General features: G+C 47.8%; 1 protein-coding gene across 3 annotated transcripts in view; it reads right to left on the bottom strand.

Moving 5' to 3' along the window:
• The window catches only part of CSTF2 (cleavage stimulation factor subunit 2), a 265,759-nt gene that overhangs the window by 123,758 nt on the left and 125,451 nt on the right, over positions 1-16,550 (bottom strand). For all 3 annotated transcript variants that reach the window (XM_063936957.1, XM_063936958.1, XM_063936959.1), the window contains 2 exons: positions 2,805-2,924; positions 2,523-2,645 (listed from right to left, as the gene is read on the bottom strand). In XM_063936957.1, coding sequence (XP_063793027.1) covers positions 2,523-2,645; positions 2,805-2,924 — 243 coding nt within the window. The remainder of the gene's footprint in view (positions 1-2,522; positions 2,646-2,804; positions 2,925-16,550) is intronic.

Raw genomic sequence — 16,550 nt, 5'->3', positions numbered from 1 at the left:
TTTAGAGTCCAGATCCACAGACCAGGACTGCAACCGCAGAATCCGGCGAGCCAGAATGGACGTAGTCGATGCTTTGGCTGCCAGCACACCGGCATCAGAGGCCGCCTCCTGTATGTAATGAGAGGCTGTAGTAATATATGAAAGACACTGTCTGGCATTATCAGAAAAATTAGAAGGTAGCTCCGCTTCAACTTCTTTAACCCAGGCTTCAACAGCTTTTGCAGCCCAAGAAGCAGCTATAGTAGGTCCATGCACAGCACCCGCAAGAGTGTAAATAGACTTCAAGCAACCCTCCACACGCTTACCCGTCTGTTCCTTCAGAGAGGTAACGGTAGCGACAGACAGAGTAGAAGACACCACCAGACGTGCGACATGCGAGTCCACCTTAGGTGGTGTTTTTCCAATTTTTACTTGACTCTGCAGCGAGGGGATAACGAGCTAGCATCTTTTTAGACAGGGAGAATTTCTTTCCTGGAGACTCCCAGGATTCCTGACGTATGTCAACTAAATGGTCAGAATGTGGCAAAACTAATTTAGTGACCTTCTGACGTTTGAACTTATCAGGTTTCTTAGACGTATCTGGAGGTTCAGTTTCATCATCGATCTGAAGAATCAGTTTGAAAGCCTCCAAGAGGTCAGGAACATCCACCTGTGTTGTAGATTCCCCATCAGAAGCAACTGCATCAGTGTCTGAAGGGTCAGTATATACGCCATCTTCATCGAATGAAGTATCCAAAACATGCGTGGATTGTGAGGAAGAAATGGCCCGCTTAGATGACCCTTTGGTCCTAGGGGGGCGAGAGTCAGGCTTTTGTTTAACCAAAGACTGATTTAACTGCTGTAACGGAGTCGACAGAGAATCCACCCATGGTGGATTTACAACAGTGACAATATGTGATTGTAAAGGCACAGGAGGTCCCACAGGGGCACAAGTCTCGTTACTAGCGTAGTCAATAAATTCGAAAAAGCATCCCAAGTTGGGTCTTTGTGTGCCACCGGTGCTGCAGGCTGACCGAGAGGTACAGAACCCCCAATACCTCGACCCTCAGGTGGAATATTTTCCTCAGATAAATCCACGGTGTCAGCACTACATGACACAGGATCAGCCACGGATCTCCCGCCCTGTGACGCAGACATTATTGGAGAATGTAGCTCTAGGGCGTAACAGTACAATATAGCCAGACACAGTACCTGACAAAAACACCCCGTGGAGTGCGATTGCAAATGCAGAACACAAACAGAGGATTTAAGTGGTATATGGCGACTGAAATACACAGAGAAAAATACCAAACAGTATATCCTGTGAATAGGAACCGCACAGCAGCTATTGGCACACACACAGTCACATATACTATACAATGCAGAAATTATTACAAACAGTAAAACTGCACTGGACTAGCAATACTAAGTAAAGCTATGTATGTACAGTATACAGATATAACAATGCACAGTAAATACTAAAAGTATATCACAGGGTACTTGTACTAAATATCACTGTAGTTATGCACTTATTCTTAACTAACACTGTCTAAACGACATGTATAATACTATAATAATATAATGTATGTGTCCTGTAAATGCACAGCGCTGATGAGGCAGGCGGCTTTACAGAGGAGACAGTGCCCAGCAGTCGCAGAACCAGCGCAGCTCTGTGTAATGGCGCCCAAACGCTGACAGGGAGTGAGGGAGAGATAGATCTGCAGCTCCAGGGTGGGAACATCTGCTGTAGATGTCGCCTGGGGCTACAGGTCAGAGCCTTATCTCCTTTGCTGGACTTCACCACCGGTTACTATGGAGCCCGTACTAAACAGATTTTAGTAAATTCGACCTGCGCTCCTTGCCCTGGTGGATATAGTGGGGTCCCTGCACGGCCACAGTGTCCACGCCATCGGCGCGGTCCGTCTCCGGAGACCTCACCGGATCGCAATTTCGGCAGGTCCCGCCTTGGGGACCCTCTTACCTCCTCTCTATCGTGCGGCCACGCGATCCTGGAGAGCAGCGGCGGTATGTGTGCCTTATGAAACCAGAGCGCATCCGCTGTAAGTACCCGGCAACCAGGGCGCGGGAGTATACAGCACCGCTGGGGGAGGTAAGGGAGTCGAAGCACGATATGCAAGTATGACATATAGCACCAAGTGCCTATGCTGCGGCCCTTGAAGTCTTCTTTCTTGTTAGAAAGGCTCTTTTCAGGGCTGCCTAGTGCAGTCCTCCCTGTTAGCTGCCAGCACGGCAGGCACCAACTTACAAACTGAGCTCCAGTGCCTGGAGGCGGGGATATAGAGGAGGCAGTGCATCCTGGGAACAGTCAAAGCTTTAGCCTGTTGGTGACTCGGATCAAGATCCAACTTTACACCGCGATGCTATTCCCTGTGGAATATCAGTGTACCCCGCTGCAGAAATTGCCATTTAAAGAATTGTAACTGACTTAATGCCAAATAACTAGATGAGCCATATATTTTGGCAAGAACACAATATCTCCCATTTATTATTATACATTTCAATTTACTCTGAAATCTACTTACCACAGGGGGCGGCTGTGCACCAACAGGGGCATTCTGGGGATTTATAGGAACGTTTGGGCCTTGAACTGGCTGCTGGTTTCCAGGTATAATGGGTGGCACAACAGTTGGACGATGAAGGATTTTCTGAGTAAAGAAAGTAACAAAAATAAAACCAAGACAGTGATACCATCTAGATGACACGAATGCATGGAGACTGTTCTCACTAAACTCAGACACTGAAAATTTCAGATAAGCATTTCATCTTTGCACATTACTCAGACCATAAACTACACAAATGCTTACCACAGCAATCTCCGGGTCCACAATTCTCATTACCACTTGAGCTTGCAGGAGGGCGTAAGCCAACTGTGGGTTCTGCAGCAGCATATTTCGAGCCTCCTGAGGACTGTTCTGTACACACAACTAGAGGAAAACGGACACACACAAAAAAAAAAAAAAAAATCACATTTGGACAGCTACGGTGAAAACACGGTGTAGGAAATTAAGATTAATAAAGATTAAATGCCAATACGCATTCCTGCACGCAAGTAGTCAAACTCAGTCTCATGGCGACACATTTAGATGTTTTTTTCCCCAAATCACTAGTGATTTTTATTGAGATTATTTAAATATATATTTATATATAAATATTTTCATGGCTCTTCTGATGCTCATTCCCATTACTGTAACACAGTCAAGGGCTCAGTTTACCAGATAAAGACGATAAAGAGACAATTTACTGTAAAGCAGAAAAAATAGGATTATAATACCTACCGGTAAATCCTTTTCTCGTAGTCCATGAGGGATATTGGGGGAAACTAGTACGATGGGGTATAGACGGGGTCCAAAGGAGCCAGTGCACTTTAACTTTTCTTCACTGGGTGTGCTGGATCCTCCCCTCTATGCCCCTCCCACAGGCAGTTATAGGTAAAATGTGCCCGAAGGAGAAAGGACATATATGAGAGAAGGAACATGAAAACAAAGGGTGTGAGATTTATACACCAGCACACCACAAACATATAACAACCAGCAGTGGCTAGTAACAACAACAGCTATGCAAGAACCTGCAGAAAAGTCCACGCACTGAGGCGGACACCCAATATCCCTTATGGACATGAGAAAAGGATTTACCGGTAGGTATTAAAATCCTATTTTCTCTAGCATCCATAAAGGATATTGGGTTAAACAAGCACGATGGGGACGTCCCAAAACTTCCATAATGGGCGGGAACGTGCGGAGACTGCTGCAGCATCGCCTGCCCAAACTGGGTATCCTCTTTGGCCAGAGTATCAAATTTGTAGAACTTCACAAAAGCGTTCTACCCCGACCAGGTAGCAGCTCAGCATAGTTGCACAGCCGAGACTCCACGGGCAGCCGCACAGGAAGAGCCAACTGATCTTGTAGAGTGGGCCTTCAGAGACTTAGGAACAGGTAAGGCTGCCGACACAATCTATTTCTGATATACTGCACAGCGGTCATATAAGCTTATCTGGATACAAAATAATAACTGGCTTCTACTTGTTACATAATAACAGATAATATATTTTTCAGCTGCACTTTCACTTGCTACGTGTCTTTGATTGCTATATATTAAATCAAGTGCTTATTATAATTTTAAAAAACAACAGCATCGGTGCTATCGGACATTATATTGCAAAAAAGCTTTTGAACTCAGCTGATCAGTTATAATAAGATTTTACTTACCGATAAATCTATTTCTCGTAGTCTGTAGTGGATGCTGGGGACTCCGTCAGGACCATGGGGATTAGCGGCTCCGCAGGAGACAGGGCACAAAACTAAAGCTTTAGGATCAGGTGGTGTGTACTGGCTCCTCCCCCTATGACCCTCCTCCAAGCCTCAGTTAGGATACTGTGCCCGGACGAGCGTACACAATAAGGAAGGATATTGAATCCCGGGTAAGACTCATACCAGCCACACCAATCACACCGTATAACTTGTGATCTAAACCCAGTTAACAGTATGACAAACGTAGGAGCCTCTGAACAGACGGCTCACAACAATAACAACCCGATTTTTTTGTAACAATAACTATATACAAGTATTGCAGACAATCCGCACTTGGGATGGGCGCCCAGCATCCACTACGGACTACGAGAAATAGATTTATCGGTAAGTAAAATCTTATTTTCTCTGACGTCCTAAGTGGATGCTGGGGACTCCGTCAGGACCATGGGGATTATACCAAAGCTCCCAAACGGGCGGGAGAGTGCGGATGACTCTGCAGCACCGAGTGAGAGAACTCCAGGTCCTCCTCAGCCAGGGTGTGCCCCTGACCAAGTAGCAGCTCGGCAAAGTTGTAAAGCCGAGACCCCTCGGGCAGTCGCCCAAGATGAGCCCACCTTCCTTGTGGAATGGGCATTTATATATTTTGGCTGTGGCAGTCCTGCCACAGAATGTGCAAGCTGAATTGTACTACACATTCAACTAGCAATCGTCTGCTTAGAAGCAAGAGCACCCAGTTTTTTGGGTGCATACAGGATAACAGCAAGTCAGTTTTCCTGACTCCAGCCGTCCTGGAAATCTATATTTTCAGGGCCCTGACAACATCTAGCAACTTGGAGTCCCCCAAGTCTCTAGTAGCCGCAGGTACCACAATAAGCTGGTTCAGATGAAACGCTGACACCACCTTAGGGAGAAACTGGGGACGAGTCCGCAGCTCTGCCCTGTCCGAATGGACAATCAGATATGGGCTTTTGTGAGACAAAGCCGCCAATTCTGACACTCGCCTGGCCGAGGCCAGGGCCAACATCATGGTCACTTTCCATGTGAGATATTTCAAAACCACAGATTTGAGCGGTTTAAACCAACGTGATTTGAGGAATCCCAGGACTACGTTGAGATCCCACAGTGCCACTGGAGGCACAAAAGGGGGTTGTATATGCAGTACTCCCTTGTCAAATTTCTGGACTTCAGGAACTGAAGCCAATTCTTTCTGGAAGAAAATCGACAGGGCCGAAATTTGAACCTTAATGGACCCCAATTTGAGGCCCATAGACACTCCTGTTTGCAGGAAATGCAGGAATCGACCGAGTTGAAATTTCTTCGTGGGGCCTTCCTGGCCTCACACCACGCAACATATTTTCGCCACATGTGGTGATAATGTTGTGCGGTCACCTCCTTCCTGGCTTTGACCAGGGTAGGAATGACCTCTTCCGGAATGCCTTTTTCCCTTAGGATCCGGCGTTCAACCGCCATGCCGTCAAACGCAGCCGCAGTAAGTCTTGGAACAGACATGGTACTTGCTGAAGCAAGTCCCTTCTTATCGGCAGAGGCCCTGAGTCCTCTGTGAGCATCTCTTGAAGTTCCGGGTACCAAGTCTTTCTTGGCCCATCCGGAGCCACGAGTATAGTTCTTACTCCTCTACGTCTTATAATTCTCAGTACCTTTGGTATTAGAAGCAGAGGAGGGAACACATACACCGACTGGTACACCCATGGTGTTACCAGAACGTCCACAGCTATTGCCTGAGGGTCTCTTGACCTGGCGCAATACCTGTCCAGTTTTTTGTTCAGGCGGGACGCCATCATGTCCACCTTTGGTCTTTCCCAACGGTGCACAATCATGAGGAAAAAACTTCTCGATGAAGTCCCCACTCTCCCGGGTGGAGGTCGTGCTGAGGAAGTCTGCTTCCCAGTTGTCCACTCCCGGAATGAAAACTGCTGACAGTGCTATCACATGATTTTCCGCCCAGCGAAGAATCCTTGCAGTTTCTGCCATTGTCCTCCTGCTTCTTGTGCCGCCCTGTCTGTTTACGTGGGCGACTGCCGTGATGTTGTCCCACTGGATCAATACCGGCTGACCTTGAAGCAGAGGTCTTGCTAAGCTTAGAGCATTGTAAATTGCTCTTAGCTCCAGTATATTTATGCGGAGAGAAGTCCCCAGACTTGATCACACTCCCTGGAAATTTTTTCCCTGTGTGACTGCTCCCCAGCCTTTCAAGCTGGAATCCGTGGTCACCAGGACCCAGTCCTGAATGCATAACTGTGGCCCTTTAGTAGATGAGCACTCTGCAGCCACCACAGAAGAGACACCCTTGTCCTTGGAGACAGGGTTATCCGCTGATGCATCTGAAGATGCGATCCGGACCATTTGTCCAGCAGATCCCACTGAAAAGTTCTTGCGTGAAATCTGCCGAATGGAATCGCTTTGTAAGAAGCCACCATTTTTCCCAGGACCCTTGTGCCATGATGCACTGACACTTTTCCTGGTTTTTGGAGGTTCCTGACTAGCTCGGATAACTCCCTGGCTTTCTCCTCCGGGAGAAACACCTTTTTCTGGACTGTGTCCAGAATCATCCCTAGGGACAGCAGACGTGTCGTCGGAGACAGCTGCGATTTTGGAATATTTAGAATCCACCCGTGCTGTCGTAGAACTACTTGAGATAGTGCTACTCAGACCTCCAACTGTTCTCTGGACCTTGCCCTTATCAGGAGATCGTCCAAGTAAGGGATAATTAAGACGCCTTTTCTTTGAAGAAGAATCATCATTTCGGCCATTACCTTGGTAAAGACCCGGGGTGCCGTGGACAATCCAAACGGCAGCGTCTGAAACTGATAGTGACAGTTTTGTACCACGAACCTGAGGTACCCTTTGTGAGAAGGGCAAATTTGGACATGGAGGTAAGCATCCTTGATGTCCAGGGACACCATATAGTCCCCTTCTTCCTGGTTCGCTATCACTGCTCTGAGTGACTCCATTTAGAATAGGTCTCACCGAGCAGTCTGGCTTCAGTACCACAATATAGTGTGGAATAATACCCCTTTCCTTGTTGTAGGAGGGGTACTTTGATTATCACCTGCTGGGAATACAGCTTGTGAATTGTTTCCAATACTGCCTCCCTGTCGGAGGTAGACGTTGGTAAAGCAAACTTCAGGAACCTGCGAGGGGGAGACGTCTCGAATTTCCAATCTGTACCCCTGGGATACTACTTGTAGGATCCAGGGGTCCACTTGCGAGTGAGCCCACTGCGTGCTGAAACTCTTGAGACGACCCCCCACCGCACCTGTTTGTATGGCCCCAGCGTCATGCTGAGGACTTGGCAGAAGCGGTGGAAGGCTTCTGTTCCTGGGAATGGGCTGCCTGCTGCAGTCTTCCTCCCTTACTTCTATCCCTGGGCAGATATTATGGGGACGAAATGGACTGAGGCTGAAAAGACTATGTCTTTTTCTGCTGAGATGTGACTTGGGGTAAAAAAAGGTGGATTTTCTAGCTGTTGCCGTGGCCACCAGGTCCGATGGACCGACCCCAAATAACTCCTCCCCTTTATACGGCAATACTTCCATGTGCCGTTTGGAATCTGCATCACCTGACCACTGTCGTGTCCATAAACATCGTCTGGCAGATATGGACATCGCACTTACTCTTGATGCCAGAGTTTCGCATATATAGAAATGCATCTTTTAAATGCTCTATAGTCAATAAAATACTGTCCCTGTCAAGGGTATCAATATTTCCAGTCAGGGAATCCGACCAAGCCACCCCAGCGCTGCCCATCCAGGCTGAGGCGATCGCTGGTCGCAGTATAACACCAGTATGTGTGTATATACTTTTTAGGATATTTTCCAACCTCCTATCAGTTGGCTCCTTGAGGGCGTCCGTATCTGGAGACGGTAACGCCACTTGTTTTTATAAGCGTGTGAGCGCCTTATCCACCCTAAGGTGTGTTTCCCAACGCGCCATAACTTCTGGCGGGAAAGGGTATACCGCCAATAATTTTCTATCGGGGGAAACCCACGCATCATCACACACTTCATTTAATTTATCTGATTCAGGAAAAACCACATGTAGTTTTTTCACACTCCACATAATACCCTTTTTTGTGGTACTTGTAGTATCAGAAATATGTAACATCTCCTTCATTGCCCTTAACAAGTAACGTGTGGCCCTAAAGGAAAATACGTTTGTTTCTTCACCGTCGACACTGGAGTCAGTGTCCGTGTCTGTGTCGACCGACTGAGGTAAAAGGACGTTTTAACGCCCCTGACGGTGTTTTAGACGCCTGGACAGGTACTAATTGGTTTGCCGGCCGTCTCATGTCGTCAACCGACCTTGCAGCGTGTTGACATTATCACGTAATTCCTTAAATAAGCCATCCATTCCGGTGTCGACTCCCTAGAGAGTGACATCACCATTACCGGCAATTGCTCCGCCTCCTCACCAACATCGTCCTCATACATGTCGACACACAAGTACCGACACACAGCACACACACAGGGAATGCTCTGATAGAGGACAGGACCCCACTAGCCCTTTGGGGAGACAGAGGGAGAGTTTGCCAGCACACACCAAAAACGCTATATTATACAGGGACAACCTTTATATAAGTGTTTTTCCCTTATAGCATTTTAATATATATATACATAATCACCAAATAAGTGCCCCCCCTCTCTGTTTTAACCCTGTTTCTGTAGTGCAGTGCAGGGGAGAGCCTGGGAGCCTTCCCACCAGCATTTCTGTGAGGGAAAATGGCGCTGTGTGCTGAGGAGAATAGGCCCCGCCCCCTTTTCGGCGGGCTTCTTCTCCCGTTTTTCTGAGACCTGGCAGGGGTTAAATACATCCATATAGCCTCCAGGGGCTATATGTGATGTATTTTTAGCCAGAATAAGGTATTATACATTGCTGCCCAGGGCGCTCCCAGCAACGCCCTGCACCCTCCGTGACCGTTGGTGTGAAGTGTGTGACAACAATGGCGCACAGCTGCAGTGCTGTGCGCTACCTTCATGAAGACTGAAAAGCCTTCTGCCGCCGGTTTCTGGACCTTCAATCTTCAGCATCTGCAAGGGGGGTCGGCGGCGCGGCTCCGGGACGAACCCCAGGGTGAGACCTGTGTTCCGACTCCCTCTGGAGCTAATGGTGTCCAGTAGCCTAAGAAGCCAATCCATCCTGCACGCAGGTGAGTTGAACTTCTCTCCCCTAAGTCCCTCGATGCAGTGAGCCTGTTGCCAGCAGGACTCACTGAAAATAAGAAACCTAAAAACTTTTTCTAAGCAGCTCCTTAAGAGAGCCACCTAGATTGCACCCTGCTCGGACGGGCACAAAAACCTAACAGAGGCTTGGAGGAGGGTCATAGGGGGAGGAGCCAGTACACACCACCTGATCCTAAAGCTTTAGTTTTGTGCCCTGTCTCCTGCGGAGCCGCTAATCCCCATGGTCCTGACGGAGTCCCCAGCATCCACTTAGGACGTCAGAGAAATTAAATAATCACTGGCCTGAGGTCGTATGCATTATATAACCAATGTAGGGTTTTTTATGCAATATATATATATATATATATATATATATATATATATATATATATATATATATATATATACACACACATACATACATACACTTTACTGGTTGCTCTCCATTTTTATTGTATGTATGTATGTATGTATGTATGTATGTATGTATGTATGTATGTATGTATGTATACATATATACACATATATAAACACACACTTCCTTGTCATTTTGGCTCTGTTTGATATGAAAAAAGGTTTGACCCCATGAGCGCAGCTTTTTCTCTCTTAGTCTTTTGCTATCCAAAAATAGAGGTTCACACAGCCCCTTGAGTGAGGCGAGCGTGGGTTCATCACCTATAATTTAAAGGACACAGGCGCTCCAATAATTCTTTTTTTTTGTTCTGTCGACACATAGGCCTGTTGGATAGTTAGCCTAATCCAACGAGCAATTGACTGCATCGAAGCAGGGCAACCCTTTTTCTGCGCATTATACAGCACGAACAAGGAATCCGTTTTTCTGACCCTAACTGTGCGCTTGACATAGATCTTCAAGGCACGCACAGCATCTAATGCCTCCGGAAGAGCAGAAGCGTCAGAACTGGACGGAATTACAATAGGTTAATTCAGGTGAAACGCAGAGACAACCTTCGTCAGGAACTGCTGTCTAGTACGGAGCTCTGCTCTGTCCTCATAAAAGACCAAGTACCTACTTTTACACGATAAAGACCCCAATTCCGAGACACGTTGAGTAGAAGCCAGGGCCAGTAACATCACAGTCTTCCACGTGAGGTACTTGTCTTCTACCGTCAGAGGTTCAAACCAGGAGGACTGTAGAAATTTCAACACTACATCCGAATCCCGAGGCGCAGTAGGCGGCACAAAGGGAGGTTGTAGATGGAGTATGCCTTGCAAGAAGGTCTGAACTTCTGGCAACACTGCCAATTTCTTCTGAAAGAAAATTGAGAAAGCTGAAATCTGGACCTTAATGGAACCCAGACGTAAACCCTTATCCATACCAGCCTGCAGGAAACGTCCCAAGTGAAACTCTACAGGCGGATACTTGCGTTCCTCGCACCAAGAGACATAGCTCCCCAAGATATGATGCTAGTGTTTTGACGTCACAGGTTTCCCGACTTGAACCATGGTTGCAATAACCTTCTTGGAAAAGTCCTTGTGAGTTAGGATATTCCGCTCAACCTCCATGCCGTCAAACGAAGTCGCTGTAAGTTCAGGTAGACGAACGGTCCTTGTTGAAGATCTGAGTGGTAGAAGCCAAGGGTCTTCGACGGACATGTCCAGAAGATCCGCGTACCATACCCTCCGAGGCAATTTGAATTGCCTGGACACCTTGATTCCTGATTCACTTTAGCACTCTTGGGAGCAATGGGATCGAAGGAAAACAGGTAGACCAGTCGGTACGGTCAAGGCGACATCAGTGCATCCACTGCCCTCGCCTGAGGGTCCCTGCTCCGCGAGCAATACCAGGAAAGCTTCTTGTTGAGACGAGAAACCATCATGTGTATTGTGGTCAACCCGGCAGGCGATGATCTGCTGGAACACCTGATGGTGGAGTCCCCACTCCCCCTGGGTGGAGATCGTGACAACTCAGGAAGTCTGCCTCCCAGTTGTCCACACCCAGAATGAAGATTGCCGACATGGCTCTTGCGTTTATTTCCGCCCAGAGGAGTATCTTTGATACCTCTCGCATGCAGGCTCTGCTTTTTGTCCCTCCTTGTCGATTGATACATGCCACCGCCGTGGCGTTGTCCAACTGTACCTGGATCGCGTGATCCTTCAGCAGAGGAGACGCCTGAAGCAGAGCATTGTAGATTACCCTAAGTTCCAGAATGTTTATTGGAAGGAGGCTTTTATGGGATGACCACCTGCCCTGGAACTGGGCCCCTTGGGTGACAGCTCCCCATCCTCTCAGACTCGCATCCGTCGTGAGGAGGGTCCAATCCTGAATTCCGAAACTCCTGCCCTCCAGGAGATTGGAGGACCGAAGCCACCACAGGAGGGAAATCTTGGCCTGAGGTGACAGCCGAATCATCCAGTGCATCTGGAGATGTGATCCAGACCACTTGCTCAGGAGATCCAATTGAAATGTTCTGGCATGGCACCTCCCATATTGGATCGCCTCGTATGAGGCGACCATCTTCCCCAACAATCTGATGCAAAGATGGATGGATACTCGAGCAGGTCAGAGCACCATCCGGACCATCTCCTGAAGTTTTCTCACCTTGTCCTCTGGTAGAAACACCTTCTCCTCTGGTAGAAACACCTTCTGTGCACAGTATTCAGCAACATTCCCAGGAACAGGAGCCTCTGAGTTGGCTCCAGGTGGGACTTCTGTAAATTGAGGATCCACCCATGGTCGGACAGAAGACGGATGGTGCAGTCGTTATGGAGCAACAAAAGTTCCCTGGATCTTGCCTTTATCAGAAGATCGTCTACATAAGGCACCACATTAATCCTTTGGATCCGGAGTTGAAGCATCATCTCCGCCATCACCTTCGTGAATTCCCTCGGTGCTGTTGACAGGCCGAAGGGTAGTGCCTGGAATTGGAAGTGATCGTCCAGCAGGGCAAACCGCAGGTACGCCTGATGAGGAGACCAAATCGTAATATGGAGATAGGTGTCCTTAATGTCCAAGGAGACCATAAATTCCTGGTCTTCCAGGCCCACAATTACTGCACGCAGGGATTCCATCTTGAACTTTAAATAAGGATTAAAGGATTTCAGATTCAGAATGGGTCTGACCGAACCATCTGGCTTCAGCACCACAAACAGGCTTGAGTAAAACCCCTTGCCGCGTTGCGGTAGAGGAACTGAAACAATGACGTGGGACTGGACCAATTTTCAGATAGTCTGTTGTAACGTAACTTGCATATCCTCCAAAGCTAGTAAGCTTGATTTGAAAACTCGTTGGGGGTGGGGGAGTATTGTCGAACTCCAGCTTGGAGCCCTGAGAAACGACCTCCCTGACCCAGGCATCCTCGCAGGAAGACTCCCAGATGCGGCTGAAGTGATGCAGTCAAGCTCCCACCTCGAGATCCCCTCAGGGTGGGTTGGCACAGTCATGATGAGGCTTTAGTGGAAGCAGAACTGGTGGACTGTTGCCGAGAGCTGGTACTTGCAGGTTTCCTGGACTTAGCTATGCTACCTCTAGCCGCATTGGAGGCACCTCTGGCCTTTGATCGAAATATGAGAGACCGAAAGGACTGGACAGACTGGAACGTTTATTTCCTGGCAGAAACCTTGGAAAATAGGATTTTAATACCTACCGGTAAATCCTTTTCTCTTAGTACGTAGAGGATGCTGGAGTCACATCAAGAACCATGGGGTATAGACTGGATCCGCAGGAGACATGGGCACTTTAAGACTTTCAAAGGGTGTAAAATGGCTCCTCCCTCTATGCCCCTCCTCCAGACTCCAGTTATAGGAACTGTGCCCAGGAAGACGGACATTTTGAGGAAAAGGATTTATTGTTAAACTAAGGTGAGATACATACCAGCTCACACCTCAAGCATGCCGTACAACATGGCATTCAACATAACGCAAGTCAACGGCATGAATGTTGTCAGCAACAGACTGACTAAAAACGTAACACAATGTGTTGAAATGTAACAAAAAACTGCAGGTGCAGTACGCACTGGGACGGGCGCCCAGCATCCTCTACGGACTAAGAGAAAAGGATTTACTGGTAGGTATTAAAATCCAATTTTCTCATATGTCCTAGAGGATGCTGGGGTCACATCAAGAACCATGGGGTTATACCAAAGCTCTGGAATGGGCGGGCGAGTGCGGAAAACTCTGCAGCACCGATTGACCAAACATGAGGTCCTCATCAGCCAGGGTATCAAACGTGTAGAACTTCGCAAAGGTGTTTGAACCCGACCAAGTAGCTGCTCGGCAAAGTTGTAATGCCGAGACCCCCCCCGGGCAGCCGCCCAGGACGAGCCCACCTTTCTGGTAGAATGGGCCTTCACCGATTTAGGTAATGGCAATCCAGCCGTAGAATGAGCATGCTGAATCGTATGATAGATCCAGCGCGCAATAGTCTGCTTGGAAGCAGGAGCCCCAGTCTTGTTGTGAGCATACAGGACAAACAGAGCCTCCATTTTCCTAAACTGAGCCGTTCTGGCGACATAAATTTTCAAAGCTCTTACTACATCGAGAAACTTAGATTCCAGCAAGGCTTCAGTAGCCACTGGCACCACAATAGGTTGGTTCAAGTGGAACGACGAAACCACTTTTGGCAGAAATTGCTGACGAGTTCTCAACTCTGCTCTATCTTCATGGAAGATCAAATAAGGGCTTTTGTGAGACAAGGCCGCTAATTCAGACACCCGCCTTGCGGATGCCAAGGCTAACAGCATGACCACTTTCCAAGTGAGGAATTTCAACTGTACCTTCTGTAAAGGTTCAAACCAATGAGATTGAAGGAATTGCAATACCACGTTAAGATCCCACGGTGCCACTGGGGGCACAAAGGGAGGTTGGATGTGCAACACGCCTTTCACGAAAGTCTGAACTTCTGGAAGGGAGGCCAATTGTTTTTGGAAGAAAACCGATAAGGCTGAAATTTGTACTTTAATTGAGCCCAACTTTACGGCCGCAACCACACCAGCTTGTAGAAAATGGAGAAAAAGCCCTAACTGAAATTCTTCCGTAGGAGCCTTCCTGGATTCACACCAAGACACGTATTTTCTCCAAATACGGTGGTAATGTTTAGGACGTTACTCCTTTCCTGGACTGAATAAGAGTGGGGATGACTTCCTTGGGAATACCCTTTCGGGCTAGGATCCGTCGTTCAAACGCCAAGCCGTCAAACGAAGTCGCGGTAAGTCTTGGAACACGCACGGTCCCTGCTGTAACAGATCTTCCCTCAGAGGAAGAGGCCAGGGATCTCCTATGAGTAATTCCTGAAGATCTGGACACCAAGCCGTCCTTGGCCAGTCTGGAACAATGAGGATCGCTTGAATCTTTGTTCTTCTTATGATCTTTATCACTTTTGGAACGAGTGGAAGCGGAGGAAACACATACACCGACTGAAAAACCCACGGTGTCACTAGGGCGTCCACTGCTATTGCTTGAGGGTCTCTCGACCTGGTATAAAACAAAGAATAAAAATTTCCAGCGCTTTTCCTTGTGTACACTTAATAAAAGGATCTAATAGAGACACCTTTGTAAATATGTTTTTTTATTTATTACCACAAATCTTTGTTTTATACCATATATACCAGTTGAGGGAACAACCCCGGACAAAACATTGTTTCAATTAGCGGCTACCTTGTATTTACACTGGAAAAAGAGTAAAGTGCAGCTTGCCACTGTTTAAACCCTGTTTGTCTCTCGACCTGGAACAATATCTCTGAAGTTTCTTGTTGAGGTGAGACGCCATCATGTCTATTTGAGGAATTCCCCAAAGACTTGTCACTTCTGCAAAGACCTCTTGATGAAGACCCCATTCTCCTGGATGGAGATCGTGTCTGCTGAGGAAGTCTGCTTCCCAGTTGTCCACTCCTGGAATGAAGATCGCTGACAGAGCGCTTGTATGCCTTTTCGCCCAGTGGAGAACCTTTGCGGCCTCTGCCATTACCGCTCTGCTCTTTGTTCCGCCCCAGCGTCATGCGGTGGATTTGGCAGAAGCCGGGGAGGACTTCTGCTCCTGGGAACCGGCCACGGCCGGTGATCGTTTACCTTTTCCCTTTCCTCTAGTAGCAAGGAAGACCCTCGGCCTTTTCTGTATTTATTGGGCCGAAAGGACTGCATCTGATAGTGGTGTGCTTTCTTTTGTGGTGCAGGCACATAAGGTAAACATGATGACTTACCCGCGGTAGCCGTAGATACCAAATCAGCGAGGCCGTCACCAAACAATACACCACCTTTATATGGTAGAGACTCCATAGTTTTCTTAGAGTCAGCATCAGCATTCCATTGATGAATCCACAATGCTCTCCTAGCTGAGACTGCCATGACATTGGCCCTTGATCCCAAGAGGCCAATATCCCTCGCAGCTTCCTTTAGGTAGACTGCAGCGTCCCTGATATAACCTAGTGTCAAAAGAATGCTATCCCTATCCAGGGTACCTATTTCAGATGACAAGTTATCTGCCCATTTTTCGATAGCACTACTCACCCACGCAGATGCAATGGCTGGTCTGAGTAGCGTACCCGTGGTGACATAAATGGATTTCAATGTATTTTCCTGCCTACGATCCACAGGATCCTTTAGGGCTGCCGGCGTCAGGGGACGGAAGAGCCACCTTTTTGGACAGCTGTGATAGAGCTTTGTCCACAATGGGGGGGTGACACCCATTTTTCCCTATCCCCAGAGGGAAACGGATACGCAACTGGAATCCTTTTGGGAATCTGAAACTTTTTGTCAGGATTTTCCCAAACCTTTTCACAAAGTGTGTTCAGTTCATGAGAGGGAGGAAACGTTACCACAGGTTTCTTTCGTTTATACATACAAACCCTAGTATCAGGAACAGTAGGGTCCTCAGAGATATGGAATACGTCTTTTATTGCCACAATCATGTACTGAATGCTCTTTGCCAGTTTTAGATCTAATCTGGCATCACTATAGTCGACAGTGTCCGTGTCGGTATCCATGTCTGCCAGCTGGGCAAATTAACGTTTTTGTGACCCCGAGGGGGTCTGGACTTGTAACAACGGATGTAGTATGGTATGCCGGCGGCCGGGCTCCCGGCGACCAGCATACCGGCACCGGGAGCCCGACCGCCGGCACACTGACAGCGTGGCGAGCGCAAATGAGCCCCTTGCGGGGGCGCTACGCG

Source organism: Pseudophryne corroboree, chromosome 8 (genome assembly GCF_028390025.1).
Source record: "Pseudophryne corroboree isolate aPseCor3 chromosome 8, aPseCor3.hap2, whole genome shotgun sequence".
In the NCBI taxonomy this organism is placed as follows: domain Eukaryota; kingdom Metazoa; phylum Chordata; class Amphibia; order Anura; family Myobatrachidae; genus Pseudophryne; species Pseudophryne corroboree.
Note: the sequence above shows the minus strand (reverse complement) of the source record. Positions and strands in the feature narration are given on the sequence as shown.